The 19,167-nt window shown below is 42.2% G+C and overlaps 1 protein-coding gene across 2 annotated transcripts in view; it reads left to right on the top strand.

The window, feature by feature from the left end:
- The window catches only part of LOC308082120 (choline/ethanolaminephosphotransferase 1-like), an 18,167-nt gene extending 643 nt beyond the window's left edge, over positions 1-17,524 (top strand). Inside the window, exons 2-12 of one of the 2 annotated variants that reach the window (XM_080423756.1) lie at positions 1,422-1,522; positions 2,427-2,564; positions 3,785-3,992; positions 5,231-5,405; positions 8,961-9,108; positions 9,480-9,621; positions 10,717-10,801; positions 13,312-13,443; positions 14,772-14,930; positions 15,921-16,046; positions 16,723-17,524. In XM_080423756.1, the coding sequence (XP_080279882.1) occupies positions 2,525-2,564; positions 3,785-3,992; positions 5,231-5,405; positions 8,961-9,108; positions 9,480-9,621; positions 10,717-10,801; positions 13,312-13,443; positions 14,772-14,930; positions 15,921-16,046; positions 16,723-16,848 (1,341 nt within the window). In that variant the 5' untranslated portion in view covers positions 1,422-1,522; positions 2,427-2,524 and the 3' untranslated portion in view covers positions 16,849-17,524. The remainder of the gene's footprint in view (positions 1-1,421; positions 1,523-2,426; positions 2,565-3,784; positions 3,993-5,230; positions 5,406-8,960; positions 9,109-9,479; positions 9,622-10,716; positions 10,802-13,311; positions 13,444-14,771; positions 14,931-15,920; positions 16,047-16,722) is intronic. The other variant, XM_080423757.1, reaches the window with a different exon arrangement.
- The last annotated feature ends 1,643 nt before the right edge of the window (positions 17,525-19,167 follow it).

The raw sequence follows: 19,167 nt of genomic DNA, 5'->3' as shown, positions 1-19,167 counted from the left end.
ATACCTCAAAATTGTACTTAAGTAGGCTACAGTACTTGAGTAAATTTACTTAGTTACTATGTTGTTGTTGTTGTTGTTGTTGTTGTTACAAAACGTTAATTAATAAACTGATTCGTGAGTGTGTTAATTCATTTAACCCATATCCATATGGTTACATTTGTCCCATTATTGGAAGGAGTAGCTGAGATTTCTTACTAAGCTTATGTTAGTGATATTTTGTTTGTTCAGTAACAGTGTTAAATAGGGGTGGAAAAAGTATTCTCATGTTTTACTCAAGTGTCAATACTGCAATGTAGAAATACTCTGTTACAAGTAAAAGTCCGGAGTTTGTTTATTTAGTTGGTACTACTGGACGGAATGGTATCCTATCCTCACCTGAATGATGTATTTTCTTTTGACTGAAGCTCTAGAGAGAAGTCACAATGTTCACAAAGTGTGAGCTTGTAGACCAGGCTATTTTCGAAACAAATAGGTTCAAAGCTGCACTGTGTAACTTTCCTCTTCTACCCCGGATTTGAACCCGGTTTACTGCGCAAGTGCTGACATTTTTTACCATTGAGCTAATAGAGCCGGCCTGCTTGCTCAGGGGATAAATGGAATCTTGATCATCAGGTCAAAATTCATGTCAGATCCTGTGTCTAGGTGAGACATGACCTTTGACACGATCTGAATGTCTCAATAGAAGAGCAGGGAGACAAAATACAACCACCCCAGTTGTATAAGTTATATTGTATTAACACACTCTACCATACAGATTGGAGATTGGATAACATTACTATTACTATTTATTTAATTCATTAATAAAAAGTTACATAGTGCCGCTTTAAGTGGTTATGATAATACTTATAGTCCAATAAGATGACTTTCTGCACGAGTACTTTTACTTTTGCTACTTTAAGTTAATTTATATGACAATACTTTTGTACATTACTGACTTTTACTTGTAACGAGGTAGGGCTGTCACAATTACAAAATGTGATGATTAATTGTCATACAAATAATTGTGAATAACGATTTAACCGTGTATTTGGTATTGGGCATTGGAACATTATGAATACAATTTGTATTTCTGTTTGCCTTTTAGGCTTCGTAATCCAAAATTGCACAGGTCAGATATGACACATAACTTAAATATACAAATAAATGTTTAATACTTTTATACTTTCAAAAATATATAGAAATAGTGGAAATAGCTGATGTATATAATAAGCGTTGTAAGCTTGTAGATCTGCTATTTCTGCTTTTTTATATTTGAAAACATATGGATTTTTTTTTAGATTATGAAAAACAATTGTGATTATCTCAAATAATTGTGATTAGGCAATTATGAATAGACAATTACATAATTGTGACAGGCCTATTACAGTATAAGCCTGTATTTCTACATTGTGGTATTGATGCTCTGTTCTTGTCCACCATAGCCTGCTGCTCCTTTGTGGATCAGCCTCTGGCCGTTGTGTTAGCACTGGAGGAGGCACTACTAGAGGCAGCCTGAAGGAGGTGCTCACGAGGCAGTCTGAAGGTAGGCTTGTCACAATTATTACACAATCAACTGATCGCAATCATTTTGAGATAATCACTACTACTTTTGCGTAATTGTCACAATATGTCAGTTGTTTCACTTATAATAACACATATAAGATACGATAGATATTATAAGAACACCCTTCAAAAATATTGAACCAATGAAAAGTATTAAAAAGCGCTTCTGACAAAACCAGCTAACTCCATTGGATCCTCAAACTTTCTGCTAAACCAGCTAACTCCACCAAAGGGGGGTGGAGTTAGCTGGTTTAGCTGACTCCAGGCTCCACCCCCTTTTGACCTCCAACCTCATTGTGAGCTTGGAGGTCCATTCAGCTGTTCTTATCAATGATGAACAAAACCTCCTAACTCCACTTTTTGTTTTGTTTTTTCATTTCCTGAAAAATGTCCTGAAAAAAAAGAGTTAGCTGGTTTCTGCCCGACAGCAGAGATATTTAAAGGTAGTGATTTACTTTGGTTAAAATAAGTGTTAAATAGCTCTATATTCTGATAGTACTCATGGCTATAGAGTGTTTGTTCAGTAAAAGAACATGCATTTTCAGTGCTCTCTCCTGATTGGCTTAAATGTTGTCAGTCACCTACCTGAAAATGTACTATATTCTGTTTACTAAAGAGCTGGAGAGACCCCTTACAAACACTCTGTGGCAATATCAGAATATAGTACTTTAACCTTTTTAACAAAAAGAAAATTACAAAAAAATATCACTTACCCTACCTTTTAAGTTATTTGTCAGTTTTTGTTTACAAAGCAGAAATAATTTTTATTCTCGCGTTCCAATGTTCTATGGGCCAAAAAAAAGACACAATTCAATTGTTTGTTAATCGCAATCACTTTGTCTGACAATTAATGGTCAAGTAAAATGTCATGATGCTGACGACAGGCCCACCTGAAGGAGGCTCTTAAAGAGGCAGCCTGAAGCGTGACACGAGGTGACGGACGGTGCTCCGCAGCCGGCTGGCTGGCCAGGCACGCTCCAGGATGAGTGTCCCCGGACCGCAGCAAGGTGACAACTATCTGAGTTAAGCCATTCAGACCGGGAAAGAATCTGTGTCATTTTCAGATTTCTTTGGCTATTCAAAAATAGCAGATATACAAGCTCATAGCGCGGCACCGAGTGCCGCGCTATGAGCTTGTAGATCTGCTATTTTTGAAAACATCGTGAAAGTTTGTGCAAATCTTTTGATTATATATATTTTGAAGCGAAAGATTTTACTCAAATCTTTGCTTTTGGGGGATTGTACAAATGTCTTCTAAACGTTTCTATATCAGTGGTTCTAAAACTTTTTCATGTCAAGGACCCCCACAATTATACGCATTTGGCCGCGGACCCCCATCTCAAAATATGTTGTAATAAGGACCCCCAGAAGCAAAGATTTGAGTAAAAAATGTTCCCTTTAAAAAAATGTATATTCAAAGATTTGCACAAACTTCAAATTTAAAAAAAAAATAGGCTATGAGCTTGTAGATCTGCTATTTTTGAATAGCCAAGGAAATCTAAAAATGCCACATATGCATCCCCGGATTGAGAGATAAAAAAATACATTTCCTTCCCAACACCGATTCCGATACACATAACTTGCGTATTGGTCGATACAGAGTGAGTACCGATCCGATACCAGTGTGTAATAATAACAGGGGGAAAAAATCTAGGACAGTGGTTCTCAAAGTGGGGTCCAGGGATCCCCTGGGTTCCAAATGGACCCTTACAGGCCAGTAACTCTCAGAGTGTACAAATGTAACCAAATGGACCCGTCAGGGTCCATTTGGTTCTATTTGTACACTCTCAGAGTTGGGGGTTCTGAAATGACAAACGGAAACGGAATGATTTACATAGAAATGTCAGTCATTTCTATATAATTATATGACAAAAGAAACCGATATTGCTGTTTAGATAAGGACTAGTTTGTAAATATCAGCAGTTGTCCCTAATCTCTTGCTCTACCTTTAACCCATTAAAACCGGGAAAGCATCTGTGTCATTTTAGATTTTAGCGTTGGCTATTCAAAAATAGCAGATCTACAAGCTCACAGCGCGGCACAAAGTGACGTTGTTATCTGCTATTTTTGAAAATTTTTGTGTTTGAAAGTATTGATTAACTGCTGAATAACTTTTGAATTATGAAAGTTTGAGAAGTACTGATTTGTAGAATCGGCCTCAGGTCTTCAATCACAGTCAATTGTATGACAATTTGATCGTCAACTTACACTCTCATTATGGTGTTACCACCAACCCTTATAGGTGGTCCGCGGCTGCGCCGGGTCCCGGGTGGCGGCAGCAGCAGGGACAGGGACGGGGACAGGGACCCCCCGGCCGGGCAGAGCAGCGTGGTGGTGGGGGGGGGCATGGAGGCAACCTGCTGGCTGGCCCCTGGAGCCCTGCGCCGGCTGATAGAGCTGCCCTCACCCCCCCTGACCAGACACCAGCTCAAGAGACTGGAGGAACACAGGTAAGTACGCCATTTATTTGAGATAATTTCGATGATTCTTTTGCATAATCGTCATAATAATTTCCAAACATTTTCAAAAAGCAGTGGAAATAGCAGATCTACAAGCTCACAACGCATCGCGATGCATTGTGAGCTTGTAGATCTGCTATTTCCAGTATATATATTTTTTTTAATTATATATAACGTTATTAAATATGTCATTTCTTTGTATATTTAGGTTAGGGATGCAAATTATTGATTCATTCATTAATTGATAGTTGATAACCTTATCAATCGATGAATCGTTAATAATTGATAAGCGCCGTCTTTTAGGACCAAAATGAAGATTGTTGTCCGAAACCGAAAATGAGTGCAGAAACATAATTGCCTTGATGTATATAACATTAACGAGCGTCAACGAGCATCAGCTGGACACAGACACACACACACACACACACCTGCCCTCTGCAGGGCTCTATGGAGTCTGTCTCATTTCTCTCCAAAAGCCTTTGAATACGATTAAGAATTACTGTGATTATGGCAAGCTCATATTTAATATCACACACACCATACCTGTAACTTTCAATAGCCCCCCCAAAAAAAGTAAATTCTTAACGGCAGTTAATCGATAGATTAATTGTTAACATGCCGAATTTAGGTTCTCTGTTATATCTGCCCTGTGTTACTTCAAAGCCTAGCCCTGGTTCAGAGCGTTAGTGAGTTCCCTCTAACGCCCTGGAAGACCCAGGGCTCTGCGCTTGTACAAGGAATTCCACTGCCCTGCGAGTGCTCAAGAGTAGTGAAAATAAACTAAACCATTTTGCTACTCACCGAAGAAAAGGCTGTTTTGTGTTGTTGAAAGTCTATTCTCGGAGGTGGGAAGCCTCTCAGCACCCCACCTACTCTGTAAAATACACTTTTTGGGCAGAAAATAAAATATGTCAGCGAGACGGAAATTATTTTTATTTACTCCATAGTGCCATCTACAGATCTGGAGGATTTGAACTTACCGTCAACCAAAATCTGTAGAGGGCACTGTGGAGTAAATAAAAATAATTTCCAGTGGAATTCCTTGTACAAGCGCAGAGCCCTGGGTCTTCCAGGGCGTTAGAGGGAACTCACTAACGCTCTGAACCAGGGCTATTCAAAGCCTAAAAGCCAAACAGAAATGTCATTTTTATTCACTAGAGGTTCTCACACCTATGTCGCACCGCCAATCCGACTGATATGCCTATATGTGTGTGTGTCACACGGTACAGGTACAGCAGTACGGGCTGCTCCCTGCTGGAGCCTGTGATGCAGCGCTTCTGGGAGTGGCTGGTGGCCAGGGTGCCCGTGTGGGTGGCCCCCAACCTCATCACCATCGTAGGCCTGGCCACCAACGTGTTCACCACGCTGGTGCTGGTCTACTACTGCCCTACCGCCACTGAACAGGTAGCTTCATCTTTTGATTGATCGATTGATTGATTCATTACTCTAGAGGACCACGTCAGAAATGTGGTCCTCTACGGGGACCTACCACAGGTCACAGACAAAGAAAGTCAGAGGGATGAGGCAGGTGACTGCGTCAGGCACCCGGAACTAGTGGCGATCAAACTGACACTGTGGGAGCCAACCCAGGGTACAGCCAAGGATTCTCTTTTTTTAGGAAGGGACGCGTTGGACGCCTGAGATGCGCCATGACGCTCATGGGTGGCAAACCTACATCTGCCGTAATCTAAAATTGCACTATAGAGAAAATGACGTCGGTGCACCTTCCTTTAAAAAGAGATTCCTTGGATACAGCCAGGAAAGGTAAGAAGCGCACCACCTACGTAGATGCACTGCGGCACGACAGCTTAGCTAACAACCCTGTAGAGCTCAAGACCCTGATGTTAGATAGGAGAGTGTGGAGGGCAGCGATTCAGGAGTCCTGAGTTGGTGTTGGCCTGACCGCATTCTCACATCGCATCGATTGATTACTTTATTAGCAGGATTGTTAACAGTACATACTGTAGCAGTATTACAGTCAAAAGTTATGCTGCAAGGAGAACACAAAAAGCCCCAGGTGGCTTGTTTCCATTGTGGTCCATTGTACTCAATTCATCAGTAAGACATACTTGTACTTGTATAAGTCAGTGACACATACAACCTTCTTGATTACAATACGTACATGCAATACAGACAATAAAATACATGTCGGTAAAAGCTACAGTAGCAGAAAAAGGTATATTTACAGAGAAAGGAGGGGTGGGAGGGGGCAGAGGATGCTACTATCAAGGTGTCCCAAGTTGTTCTACTAAGAGCAGTTGTATTTTGAGGTCAGCCATGCTTTTAGGTTAGTTTTGAGTTTGGGTAGGGAGTTGAGATCTGTAGTGCTTTTGGTAGGTCGATCCACATTACGGTGGCAGCATATAGAATGCATTTTTCCCCACGTTTGAGCCAAATTTTGGGGGGAACGAGGTCAGATGAGCTCCTTCTGGTGTTGTTTACACCAAAGGGAGCTTTCTCTCAAACATGTTCACGTTGCACTGTGCCACTTTCAGTCTGATGTGCCAATGTTGGGCATTTTGAGGTTTTCAGAAAGAGAAAAAAATAACTGATAACACATAGCCAAATAACATAGTATTCATGTGTAAGCTGTGAGCTTGTACATGGGTATTTTTTGCTAGGTGACACCATCAGGCAATGAAGTATAGTATCTTATTAATTTATTTCTATATACTGTATCAAGTAAGGTTGTATCTGAAAAACCTACTGAAAAATGTGGAAATTAGAGTACGGAAAAAGTGAAATTGAAATATGAATCCTGAACTTTAGGGACCAAGGATACATACTATATTTCTCAGTTCTTATTGCTATGGTGATCTATGTATGTCTAGGGATGATGTTTATATATTGTGTGCTTGTCACGCAAATGTGTCCACTAGAGGGTGCCATAACACAAAAGATGGGCCACACAGCCACACTGTGTGGCCACACACAGTTCAAGCATGCACACCTCCAGTTGTCATGTTCTGTAATCTAAACAGTGGTTCTCAAACATTTTCATGCCAAGGACCCCCAAATTGATATGTATTTGGGTGCGGACCCCCATCTGAAATTAGTTTGACTCCCAGAAGAGATGATATGTGTGTTAAAAAACGTATACATCATTTATTTCAAAAATAGCAGATGTGAGCTTTTACATCTGCTATTTTTGAATAGCCAAAGTATAGAATATGGATAAAGTTGTGATGCTTTATTAACACATTTAGCTGGGGACCCCCTGGAACCCCCACAAAGACCAAAGGTTTGGAATTAATTGAATGTTTGGGAAATGTTTGGCAATGCATTGTTTTTAGCTTTTGATTTTGTTTACATAAAACATGTCCCAAAACAACGTCTTATATGTGAAATTGTGTAAGATGATTACATGAGACTTGTACTCCAGTATGCGATGCCCTAGAACAGTGGTTCCCAAACAGGGGTCACCAAATTATTGTGGGGGGTCCCCAGATGATTAGCTTAATGTGCAACATTGTTTTCTCACTCAACAGTAAACACACCAACATACAGTATAAGTGTATACAGGGTATCTGCACATTTCTAAAGTTACAATGAATGACTTTCAAGACCCTTTAAATACCAAAATTCTATTTGTCAAATATTACACAAGAAAGAGGCAAACATCGTGAAAATAGCCGATCTACAAGCTGTGGGTGGCGTTGTGAGCTTGTAGTTCGGCTATTTTCACAATATCTGTGGAAGCGAGTGAAATTAAATGTAATCCCTACAATTCCAAGTGCTTGTCAGGGTGGGGGGTCCCCAGTTCAAATAGAATTATTTTGGGGGGTTGCGGCAGCGGCACTGAAAAGTTTGGGAACCCATGCCCTAGAATAGGTGAAACTGTGGCATGGAATCTGGAATGGAACTGCATGTGTATATGTTACAGGGAAATTGAAAGGGGAGCGCTTGTTTTTACCACCCACCCACGTTGGTTCTACAATTCTGTAGAACCAACGTTAGAGGGCAATGAAGCCACACGCATGCGTGTGTGTGTGTGTGTGTGTGTGTGTGTGTACACATGCACACGCATGTGTGCGCACGCGTGTGCGTGTGTGTGTGTGTGCATGCGCACACACACATGCACACACGCACACGTGTGTCGTCGTGGATAGTAACCCATAAAAAGATCTATTCTCCCCCTATCGGGTTACAACTCGGACGGCGCTGATTCGACTCAGCAGAGCATCGGCCGGTCGGCGCGGGAACTCGCGCCTGGAGGCGCTCGGGCGCGTCTCCTCGGCCTCAAGCTCTGCTGAGTTGGCGCGCCTCCGTCATGGACAATAACTATTATCACGTGCGGTCTGCGTCGCATCAAAGCCCCACCTCGCGCCTCCTCCTCCTCCTCCTCGCGCCGCCTCGTATCAAAGCCCCGCCTAGCGCCTCCTCCTCCTCCTCCTCGCGCCGCCTCGTATCAAAGCCCCGCCTCGTGCCTCCTCCTCCTCCTCCTCCTCCTCCTCCTCAGAGAGAGAGAGATATCAGACAGACAGGAGGAGGCGCGAGGCGGGGCTTTGATACGAGGTGGCGCGAGGAGGAGGAGGAGGAGGAGGCGCGAAGCGGGGCTTTGATACGAGCCGGCGCCTCCTCGCGAAGCGGGGCTTTGATACGAGGCGGCGCCTCCTCGCGAGCCTCGCATAAAAAAACCCTGTCTCGAAAAGCTCCGCCTCGCGCCGAAGCCCCGCGCCTAAAAGCGAGCGCTCCTCTTTCAATTTCCCTGGAATGCCAATTTCCCTGTGACATATACACAAACACATACCATTTCATATTATGCTTAATTTTTGGCACAGCCACACTGACTGAAGAGCCTCATTATTGTGCTGTATGATTGCTGTATAGGCCTGAAAATGAGGTGAAATAATGCGGGGAAAGCCTTGGAAAGGTTTTGAAAATTCTTTGGTTAAAATGTTGTGGGAACCCTGTTGTTAAACTGTAATAACTAGGTGTGCGTGTGTGCGTGTGTGTCAGGCACCGTTGTGGGCGTACCTCCTGTGTGCGTTGGGACTGTTCATCTACCAGTCATTGGACGCCATCGATGGCAAACAGGCCAGACGCACTAACAGCAGCTCTCCACTGGGGGAGCTGTTTGACCATGGCTGTGACTCTCTGTCCACAGGTATGTATGATCTATTAGAATGGCCTTTTAATGTATCCTAGCCCAGGTTTTTATTAATTTTTAATTCTAGTCCAATTTTAGATTAGGGATCTTCAAAGTTTTACAGGCCAAAGACCCCTTAGCTGAGAGAGAGATGAAGCGGGGACCCTCGCTACATATTCTATGCAATTATGCTGCAGATTATCTGCTCTTTTCGACACACAGCGAGGTATAAATCGGGCATTACGACACCATCAAGGCCTAAATATGTTTTAGTCCAAAACTAAAACATTTCAGATGACAAAAATGTGACTAAAACTAAATGGAATTTTATTCAAAAGCCTGTGACTAGAACTAAATCAAAATATCTTATCCTGTCTTTATCTCCGCAGTGTTCGTGGTGCTGGGCACGTGCATAGCGGTCCAGCTGGGCACCAACCCTGACTGGATGTTCTTCTGCTGCTTCGCGGGCATGTTCATGTTCTACTGTGCCCACTGGCAGACCTACGTGTCAGGGACGCTGCGCTTTGGCATGTGAGTGCTACTGCTTATACCGTATATACCACTGTTTCCCAAACAGTGGCTCCACTCGGGACCCATGTTTGGGTCGTGGACCAATTTGTATTGCTCGCGAGTAAATATGGCCTTTTTTCGCTTCGATCAAGGAAAATATTGCATGATTTTTCAAAGGTTGGTAAAATCGCCCGTTTTCGCTGGCAGTGGCGTACCACTATTACTCTGGCAGTTAAATAGTCAACGGTTTCCTTTAACCATTCCTATATTTAAAAAAAATAAAAAATAAAAAAATCTATATAACTTCATAATTTTTTGATAAATACAAATTCAATCATACTGTACATACAGTATTGCATACTTTGCATTATTGTAGTTGTCCTCAAAGTGAGGTCCTGGGACCCTCTGGGTCACTTGAGGGGGTTCCAAATGGACCCTTACAGGTCTGTAACTGAGAGTTTATAAATGGAACGGTTCCATTTGTAAACTCTCAGAGTTATGGTGGTCCTTTGAAATGATACAGTTTGACAACCACTGGTATTGTAATTGTATAGCAGACGAGAAGTCTACATACCAGCTCTGACCGGTTCCGCAAACGGTTCCAAATGTGAAGGAACCAAGCCCCCAGAACCAAGTGGTTGTATTGAAGCGCATTGGACATGCTGGCCATTCATAGGTACTGCAGCTAGGGCCACTGTACATGAACGAGCGAAAACGTTTTTGACCAATGGGCTCGACTCACGAGCTTGCGCTCATCACATTTCCCAACCCGGAAGAAGGGGTGATTCCGGCCCATGCGCTGGGTGAGCAATTCAATGCGAGTGGATGGGAGGGGATATCCGGTGCTCTCTCTATTATTTTTAACTCTATGGATGGAACCGACTCCGGGTTGGATCCGGGTTCCTCCAGTTCCGGATCCCAACCCTATAGTAAGATGTAAAGATGGTCTTGACACAAGCATTTGGAGCTTTGTCTCCATAGAGTAAAGCCCCGTTGTGCTGTGGAAGGAGGCTGGTTGCTGGGTTGGATGCTTGCGTAGAGATCTCTGATCTGTACTAACGGTGTCCGTTACTGCCATGTGCTTCTCTTCTCTCTCTCTCTCTCTCTCTCTCTCAGCATCGATGTGACAGAGGTGCAAATCTTCATTATAATCACCTATTTGCTGGCTGCCGTGGGAGGATCCGCTTTCTGGCAGTCACAGGTAATTTCACAATGCAGAATAACTCACCGGCAATTGAGATGAAATCCTAAGGGGGCCGTGTGCCAGGCTGATTGGTTTATGTTTGGAACACAGTTCTTATATGACGCGATCTAAGATTCCCCTATGGGATTTCCAATAGAAATAATAACTTTGTGACCCAGGGGGATATCGACCTCTAGCGGCAGTGATGTCACACATCCTAATACCATAATACCAGTTAGTGTATGGCCTTAACTAAATGACGAGGTAATAAAAATAATGCCGATACTACTAATATGTTCATGGGTGTGATTTTGTACTTTGATTTGATTTTGTTTTCGTAAAAGAAATAACCAACGTTTCAACACAATATCAACCCAGGATGTACACATAAAAGTGTAATAAAACACAATTCCAATGTGGTCCTGAAAAATACATGAAATAAATTGTCCAATAAAGCACATAGCACGCAGCACGTCACATGAACTCACGGAATACAAAACCAGAGAACAGCTAAAATCCCTGCACAAATATCAAATCTCATATCTCATTTCACAATACAGAGGTCAATTATATACAGGGGTGCACATAACTTTTTAGGTCTAGTACTCAGAAGAGCACCTGGAGATGTGACTTGGTGCGCACCAAATAAATGGTCCCGTCCCGTTTTCTCAACGGGGGGGGGCTTCAGCCCGGTGCCCACCGGGACAGTTTTGTCAACGGGGGGGGGGTGGTTGCTGCGCGAGAGAAAAGGACGCTCTGCTTCCAAATTCGATTTTCGCCGTTTTTTTTTTTCACTCACGCAGTTTGGTGAACCCCCCAAGGTTGGTGCCCTGTGCTGCGCTGCTTTTATTCACGGCATATTTTGCACCATTACGTTGCGTTCATCATCGGTGACGAGTGCCTCTAACAGCCGCTGCGTGCAGCGAGCTGCGAGTCGCAGCCTGTCTGTGTGTCAGGATGCGAGGCTTACACAATCACAGCATGCGTTCCCCTGCGCCTATAATGGCTGTACATGGGGCCGACGCGTGCTTTAGCGTGATTGTGTGAGTGTTGCTTCAGGAAGTAAATTCCTAGCCTCGATCTCCAGGCTTTTATTTTTTAGTTTTGCTAAAAAATAAAAGCTTGGAAATTCCTGTCCCAGCTGTTGGTACGCAAAAGCGCCTCGCGTCGTCTGATGTGGTGCGCATTATTTATTTTGGGTGCGCATGCGCACCTGCGCACCAGTTATGTGCACCCCTGATTATATACTACTGTCTGTCTGTCTGTCTGTCTGTCTGTCTGTCTGTCTGTCTGTCTGTCCAAACCACTTTGAACTGGGCATCCCTATTTTGGTGATAAGAGTGATGGCAGGCGTTATAGAGAAGGGGTTCTCAAACCTTTCAGGCCGCGACCCCCCAACATAATCATATTTGAACTGAGGACCCCCCTCCCTGACAAGCACTTGGAATTGTAGGAGTTGAGGCATTTTGTTTGACGGTTCCACAGATACATATTGTGAAAATAGCAGATCTGCATAATCACAGACTCCCACTGCAAGGCGTTATGAGCTTGTAGATCGTCTATTTTCAATTATTAGAAATTTGGCCAATGTTTGAATTTTTTTTATATTTTAGAATACTTTCTATGCATTAACACATTGAATGCCGAAAACGGTCCGGACCGTTTTTGACCCAATTCTATTTTTATACGAGTGGCCCACGTGGGGCGCTAAAACGAAACTTTGACATCACCCAAGGAGTTTCTGAGAAGAAGAGGCTGGATGAGGCTCCATGTCAAAAATCCTTCCGGTCGGCGTTTTCAATGTTATCTCCTTGACTAAAAGCTTAATATCTCCATTTCTTTTTAATGTGGTGGAAACGAGCCGTTTCCGATCGGCGATCACGCTGCAATGGAGGATCGCGTTGGAAATATTATTGTTCCAGGCGTTAGTCGGGACCCTCCGCCGTCTCGCACGCACGCTTTGTTTACATGCACTTCCGCGTCGGGGCTTCTGCAGCACGAAACGTATAACGCAAGTGGATGGAAGAAATGCAGGCACTCAACGTATAATATTTTAATAAACCTCTGGCACCCAATGTGTTAATAGTCTCTTTCTTCATTTTAGTGGTATTCATTTCTTAAAAGTCCTTAAATTGTCACTTTAGACTACACTTATAATGCTTTTTGGTTCGTTTGCTGTTGAGTGAGAAAACTATGTTGCACATTAAACGAATCATCTGGGGACCCCCCCTGGGGTCCCGACCCACAGTTTGAGAAGCACTGTTATAGAGGCTGGTTTGCACACACATTGAACATGGTTGAAGTGCTCCTTTAAGTACACTTTTCAGGTACCTTGAGCGTTTCCATTTTTTGATACTTTAATACAATACTCACATTTTTTTTTTTTTTTTTTTAACAAAAATGTGAGAACTACTGACGTAGAAGGCATTTTTAGAATCGGCCTCAGATCTTAATGGATTAATAATTTTGAGCGTGTGAACATGTGAAGATAGTGACGTTAATTGTGATCTCTTGTGTATCTTCCATAGATTCCTATTATAAATATCCAGATGAAACTAGTTCCTGCAGTCTGCACGTTTGTAGGGGCCATATTCTCCTGCACCAACTACTTCACTGTTATTTTCACGGGAGGTGTGGGCAAAAATGGATCCACCATCGCTGTGAGTATGGACACGGCATGATTTCACGGCTATAGACCTAATGCAAGGAAACAATATGTTTTTCACACTTTTAGAGCTTATAAGGCAGGGGTGGGCAACTTTGATGATGGAGAGGGCCACTATATATTTCCACACTCACTCCAGGGGGCCACATTTCATATACTGTCGGGCAGAAACCTCTTATCTCCGTATTATAACCTTTTTCGTAATGAATGCCCTACTTCGTCATTCTATGTCACACAAAAGTAGCAAAAATAGCAGATCTACAAGCTCAAAACGCGTTGCGGTGTGAGTGTGACACATTTTGAGCTTGTAGATCTGCTATTTTTGCTATATATTTTTTGGAATCCTGAAAAGTAACATTTGTATTTGTTACTAGAATAATAGAATAGTAGACAATAGAATGTTAATACTAGTCATTAAGCTACTATAATATAGACTGAAGTAATTAAAGCGGGTCATGTTTGCATGTTTGAAATTGTAACAGCTGAAATCAATAATATATCAGTATTCCGAAATTAACCTGCGGGCCGTATTAAGTGAAGGTGGGGCTGCATGTGGCCCCCGGGCCGCCAGTTGCCCATGTATGTTATAAGGTCATAATGGAGACAATGGAGAAAAGAAAATCCGTTTTTTTGTGTCAAATTTGAATTACTTCCTGTCAAACACAAACATACTGTGTAATGACATAAGCAAGCCCTTATGAATAAATATGAATCATGATTTCATTCACCTGTGTGATTCCCATAGCTCATACGTTCCGTCACTCGCACCTGATTTTAATTAGGGAGACACCCTTGGGCTGCTACGCTCTTTATCCAAGTTGATGGCCAGACGGTTCAAGTTTTTTTTTGTAGGGCATATGTGGTTAAATAAAATAATATTCTGTTTCTGTTTATTTATTGTACTGTATCTGTCAAGGTGTCAAAAACATGTATAATTAACAAATAAAAGCGAGGCTTAAATGTTAGGAAGGAACTAGTGGAGAACAGATTCATTAGAACTAAGACAAGTAATTTCATGCATGCCTGCGTGTGGGTGTCACGCTCCGATCGACAAGCTCACATCTGGCTATTTTCGGCTACGGATAAATCAGACATTAGGACGCCATAAAAGGCCTGACAAAATAAAATGTGGTCAACTAAATCAACTGTAGATGTAGTTGACTAAAATCTTACATTTAGTCAACTAAGAGTAGACTAAAACTAAAACTGTGACTAAAACTAAATGGGATTTTATTCAAAAGACTACGACTAAAAACTAAATACAAATTTGCCGTAGAATTTAACACCGCTAGTAACCAAAGTGTTTGCTTATTGTCCCTGCAGGGAACCAGTGTGTTGTCCCCCGTGCTGCATATCGGCTCTGTTATAGTGCTGGCTATGATGATATACAAGAAGTCAGCCGTCCAGCTCTTTGAGAAGCACCCCTGTGTTTATATCCTGGCCTTTGGCTTTGTCTCTGCTAAAATCACCAACAAATTAGTTGTAAGTACCATACACATTCTCCATAATATACTGCACTTTATGCCGCATCCCTCTGAATCTATATGGTACAACGTATATCTGTATACAGTGTATGTCTTAAAGTATGCTACATGAAATTGCATCTATATGGTACAACGTATATATATTTGTATATGTCTTAAAGTATGCTGCATGATATTGAATCTGATGGTACAATGCACACTAACTGGCCAACTTTATTAGACACACCTCTCCAACTGCACGTTAACGCACATTTGTTTATCAGTCAATCACATGGCAGCAGCTCAACGCATTTAGGCCTGTAGACACCAGGTGACACTCCTGTCAACTAAGAACAGGAAACCGAGGCTACAATTTGCACAGGCTCACCACAATTGGACAATAGAAGATTGGAAAAAACGTTGCCTGGTCTGATGCATTCTCTGTAACCCCTAGAGATGGTTGTGATTGCTTGAAAATCCCAGTTAGATCAGCAGTTTCTGAAATACTCAGACCAGCCCGTTTGGCACCAACAACCATGCCACGTTCCAGCCCGTTTGGCACCAACAACCATGCCACGTTCCAAGTCACTTAACTCATTGAGTGCCATTGACGTGTTTTACCGCAATGGCGCAACGTGCCAATGACGTGTTTGGCGTGTTTTTGGAAAAAAAACTTTCAGAACCCAAGATATCATCATTTGAAGATTTGCTGCTCCATTCACTTCTTGTTTAACTTATTACTGAAAAAGGCTCCTGAGCACTTTTTTTTTACTATGTATTTTTCGATGTTATTATGTTATTTTCAAAAGGCAGACAATTAATGTCAATAAGGTCCAATGACCTCGTTGACATTTGTGAAACCACACAGTGCAACCCTCAGTGATTAGCACCCATCAGGGGATCGATTATACTGGAGATAAATATTCTGTGACTACTTGAAAAAGGTTTAAGAAAATGACAGTGAAACTGCATGATTCATGTGTACCACCAATATGTATTATCTCCATAGGTCGCTCATATGACAAAAAGTGAGATGCATCTCCATGATGTAGCGTTCCTGGGCCCGGGGCTGCTGTTCCTGGATCAGTATTTGAACAGTTTTATTGATGAGTACCTGGTGCTGTGGGCTGCCCTGGTGAGTAGTTCATATATTGTTTAGATCAGGGGTGGGCAACTTTGATGATGGAGAGGGCCACTATATTTCCACACTCACTCCAGAGGGCCACATTGCATATACTGTTGGGCAGACAGCTCTTATATCCGTATTTTATTTATTTTCATAAATGAATGCCATTCTCTGTCACACAAAAGTAGCAAAAATAGCCGGTGCGACGCGTTTTGATCTTGTAGATCTGCTATTTTTGCTATTTTTTAATTGGAATCCTGATTTTATTTTTGCTATTTTTTTATTGGAATCCTGGCCTCTGTACATGAACGAGCGAAAATGGTTTTGACCAATGGGCTCGACTCACGAGCTTGCGCACGAGCTTGCGCACGGGGCTGCGCACCTCTGTGACGCAAAAGAAGGGGTGATTTCGCCTCATGCACTGGGTGAGCAACTCGATGCAAGTGGATGGGAGGGGATTTCCGGTGCCCTCTCTATTATTTTTAACTCTTTGGTTTACTCTGTGATCCTAGTTTACTGAGGCACTACGCTGTCTCTCTGCATTCTATGTATGTGTTTACCTTGTTTATTGTAAGTCACTCTGGATAAGAGCGTCTGCTAAATGCCTACATTGTAAATAGTCTTTGAGGCGGTACGTTTTTCCTGCCTAATTGATTTTCCTTCAACGGTTTCTCCTTCCATGCAGATCATCTCGTTTTTCGACCTGCTACGGTACTGTGTGAGCGTGTGCAACCAGATCGCCTCTCACCTCCACATCTGCGTCTTCAGAATCAAGCCTTTGTCCCCAGCCAGTGCCACAGCTTTACAATGAAGAACCCACACCTTCACCGTCTGCTAACCGGTCACCCTTTGTTCTATATGCTTCACCATAGTGATCGACCGATTATGTTTTTTCAGTGGCCAATGCCGATGCCTATATTTAATGAATAGGGATGGCCGATATAAGCCGATTCTCTTTTTTTCTTTTTTTCTATCTAATAAAATACAACATTAATCATTTGAAACAGTAACACACATAACTGGAAACAACAAGCTGAACCTAGCTGCTCGTTTTCTCCCACAAACTAACACATCTACAAGTTATGACCTAGTGTATAGATACCAGTGCACATGCTCATGCCTCATCAAGTCAAATCAAATCAAGCTTTATTCATAGAGCACATTTAAAACAATCGAGATTGACCAAAGTTGCTATACACAGCAAAATCAAAGCATCAACAAAACATTATGCATGTGCACCCACATAGCATCAAAAACACATTGATACTCATTGACATAGAAAGCTGTGATAGGTGTTCTAAACTACAGATAGGCAAAAAAAATAAGAACGCCTGAAATTCGACCGATATTATTTTTGCCTATCTGTAAGGGTTAAAAATAATTGACTAATAAAAATGCATAAAAATGCCAAATATCGGTGCCGATTAATCGGCCGACCACTACTTCACCTTCACTGTCTGCTAACGGTCACCCTTGGGTTTTATCTGCTTCACCACATTTTCTGGATCAGGGCCCACCTGAAAAACCTCAAAGTGTTCACGCCCCCCCCCCCCCCCCCCCCCCGACCACTTAACACGGCTGCCGAAATTTTGGCTGCCGTGTTAAGTGGTCAGATGGTTGGGCCGCAATGAAATTTCAGAGCAATGTTTATTTTTAACCATCAATCAGTCGATAGTCTACTTTAATGTTATATCATCATTCAAATCTTAAGTGTTTTTGCCCGTTATTTGGGGGGGACCCACTTACAATACCCTCAAGGCCCACCAGTGGGCTTGAGAATCTCTCCAAAACCGGGATCGGCATCGAACCCATAAAACTGTCATCGGCCGAGCTCTAGAGGTGACAATGTGACGAGCGCAAGGGGGGGGGGGGTGAGAATACACAGTGTTAATTAACTCTTGAGAGTGTGCAAGTGAACGGGTTCACTCTTATGTTGCATTCACACTGGCAGCTACAAAAGATCCAAGGCTAAAAAGCTATGCAGCATACTGTACCTGTCGCTTGGTTGTCTGGTAGCTTTGTAGCTGCAGTTGAAGCCAGCTCAACTTGTCTTGTAGCCAGTGGCGGAAAAAGTACTCACATTTTCTACTTAAGTAAAAGTATCAATACTGCATTGTAGAAATACTCTGTTACAACTAAAAGGCCCGTGTTCAAAATGTTATTTGAGTAAAAGCACAGAAGTATTGGCATCAAAATATACTTAAAGTACCATAAGTAAAAGTACTAACATGTTTGAAAATAGCCTATATATAAGTGGTTAATGTATGTTTTATAATATAATCATTTATATCTGCAAAGTAACTAGTAACCAAAGTTTTCAAATAATTGTAGTGGAGTAAAAGTACAATATTTGCCTCTGAGATGTAGTGGAGTAGAAGTAAAAATATTGAACAATGGAAATACTCCAGTAAAGTAAAAGTACCTCAACATTGTACTTGTGTAGCTGGCAGTGTGAACTCGGCATTAGAGTCACGGGTCCATTTGGTGTTACCTGTACACTCTCAGAGTCACGGGTCCATTTGGTGTTACCTGTACACTCTCAGAGTTACGGGTCCATTTGGTGTTACCTGTACACTCTCAGAGTCACGGGTACATTTGGTGTTACCTGTACACTCTCAGAGTCACGGGTCCATTTGGTGTTACCTGTACATTCTCAGAGTTACGGGGTCCATTTGGTGTTACCTGTACACTCTCAGAGTTACGGGTCCATTTGGTGTTACCTGTACATTCTCAGAGTTACGGGGTCCATTTGGTGTTACGTGTACACTCAGAGTTACGGGGTCCATTTGGTGTTACGTGTACATTCTCAGAGTTACAGGTCCATTTGGTGTTACCTGTACATTCTCAGAGTTACGGGTCCATTTGGTGTTACCTGTACACTCTCAGAGTTACGGGTCCATTTGGTGTTACCTGTACATTCTCAGAGTTACGGGTCCATTTGGTGTTACCTGTACAGTATACTCTCTGAGTTAAATTAACACTGAGGACTTCACTTTGTAGTACTGTAGGTGTTACTTGATTGATATGTCTGTGTCAACATACATTTAAAACATATATATTTTTAATCATTTATGTACAATGACATATATAGAATGAATGAAATGGTTAGCCTTTGCTTTGATTTTTGTTT

Source organism: Gymnoscopelus braueri (assembly GCF_963280865.1).
Source record: "Gymnoscopelus braueri genome assembly, chromosome: 3".
Lineage (NCBI taxonomy): Eukaryota > Metazoa > Chordata > Actinopteri > Myctophiformes > Myctophidae > Gymnoscopelus > Gymnoscopelus braueri.
Note: the sequence above shows the minus strand (reverse complement) of the source record. Positions and strands in the feature narration are given on the sequence as shown.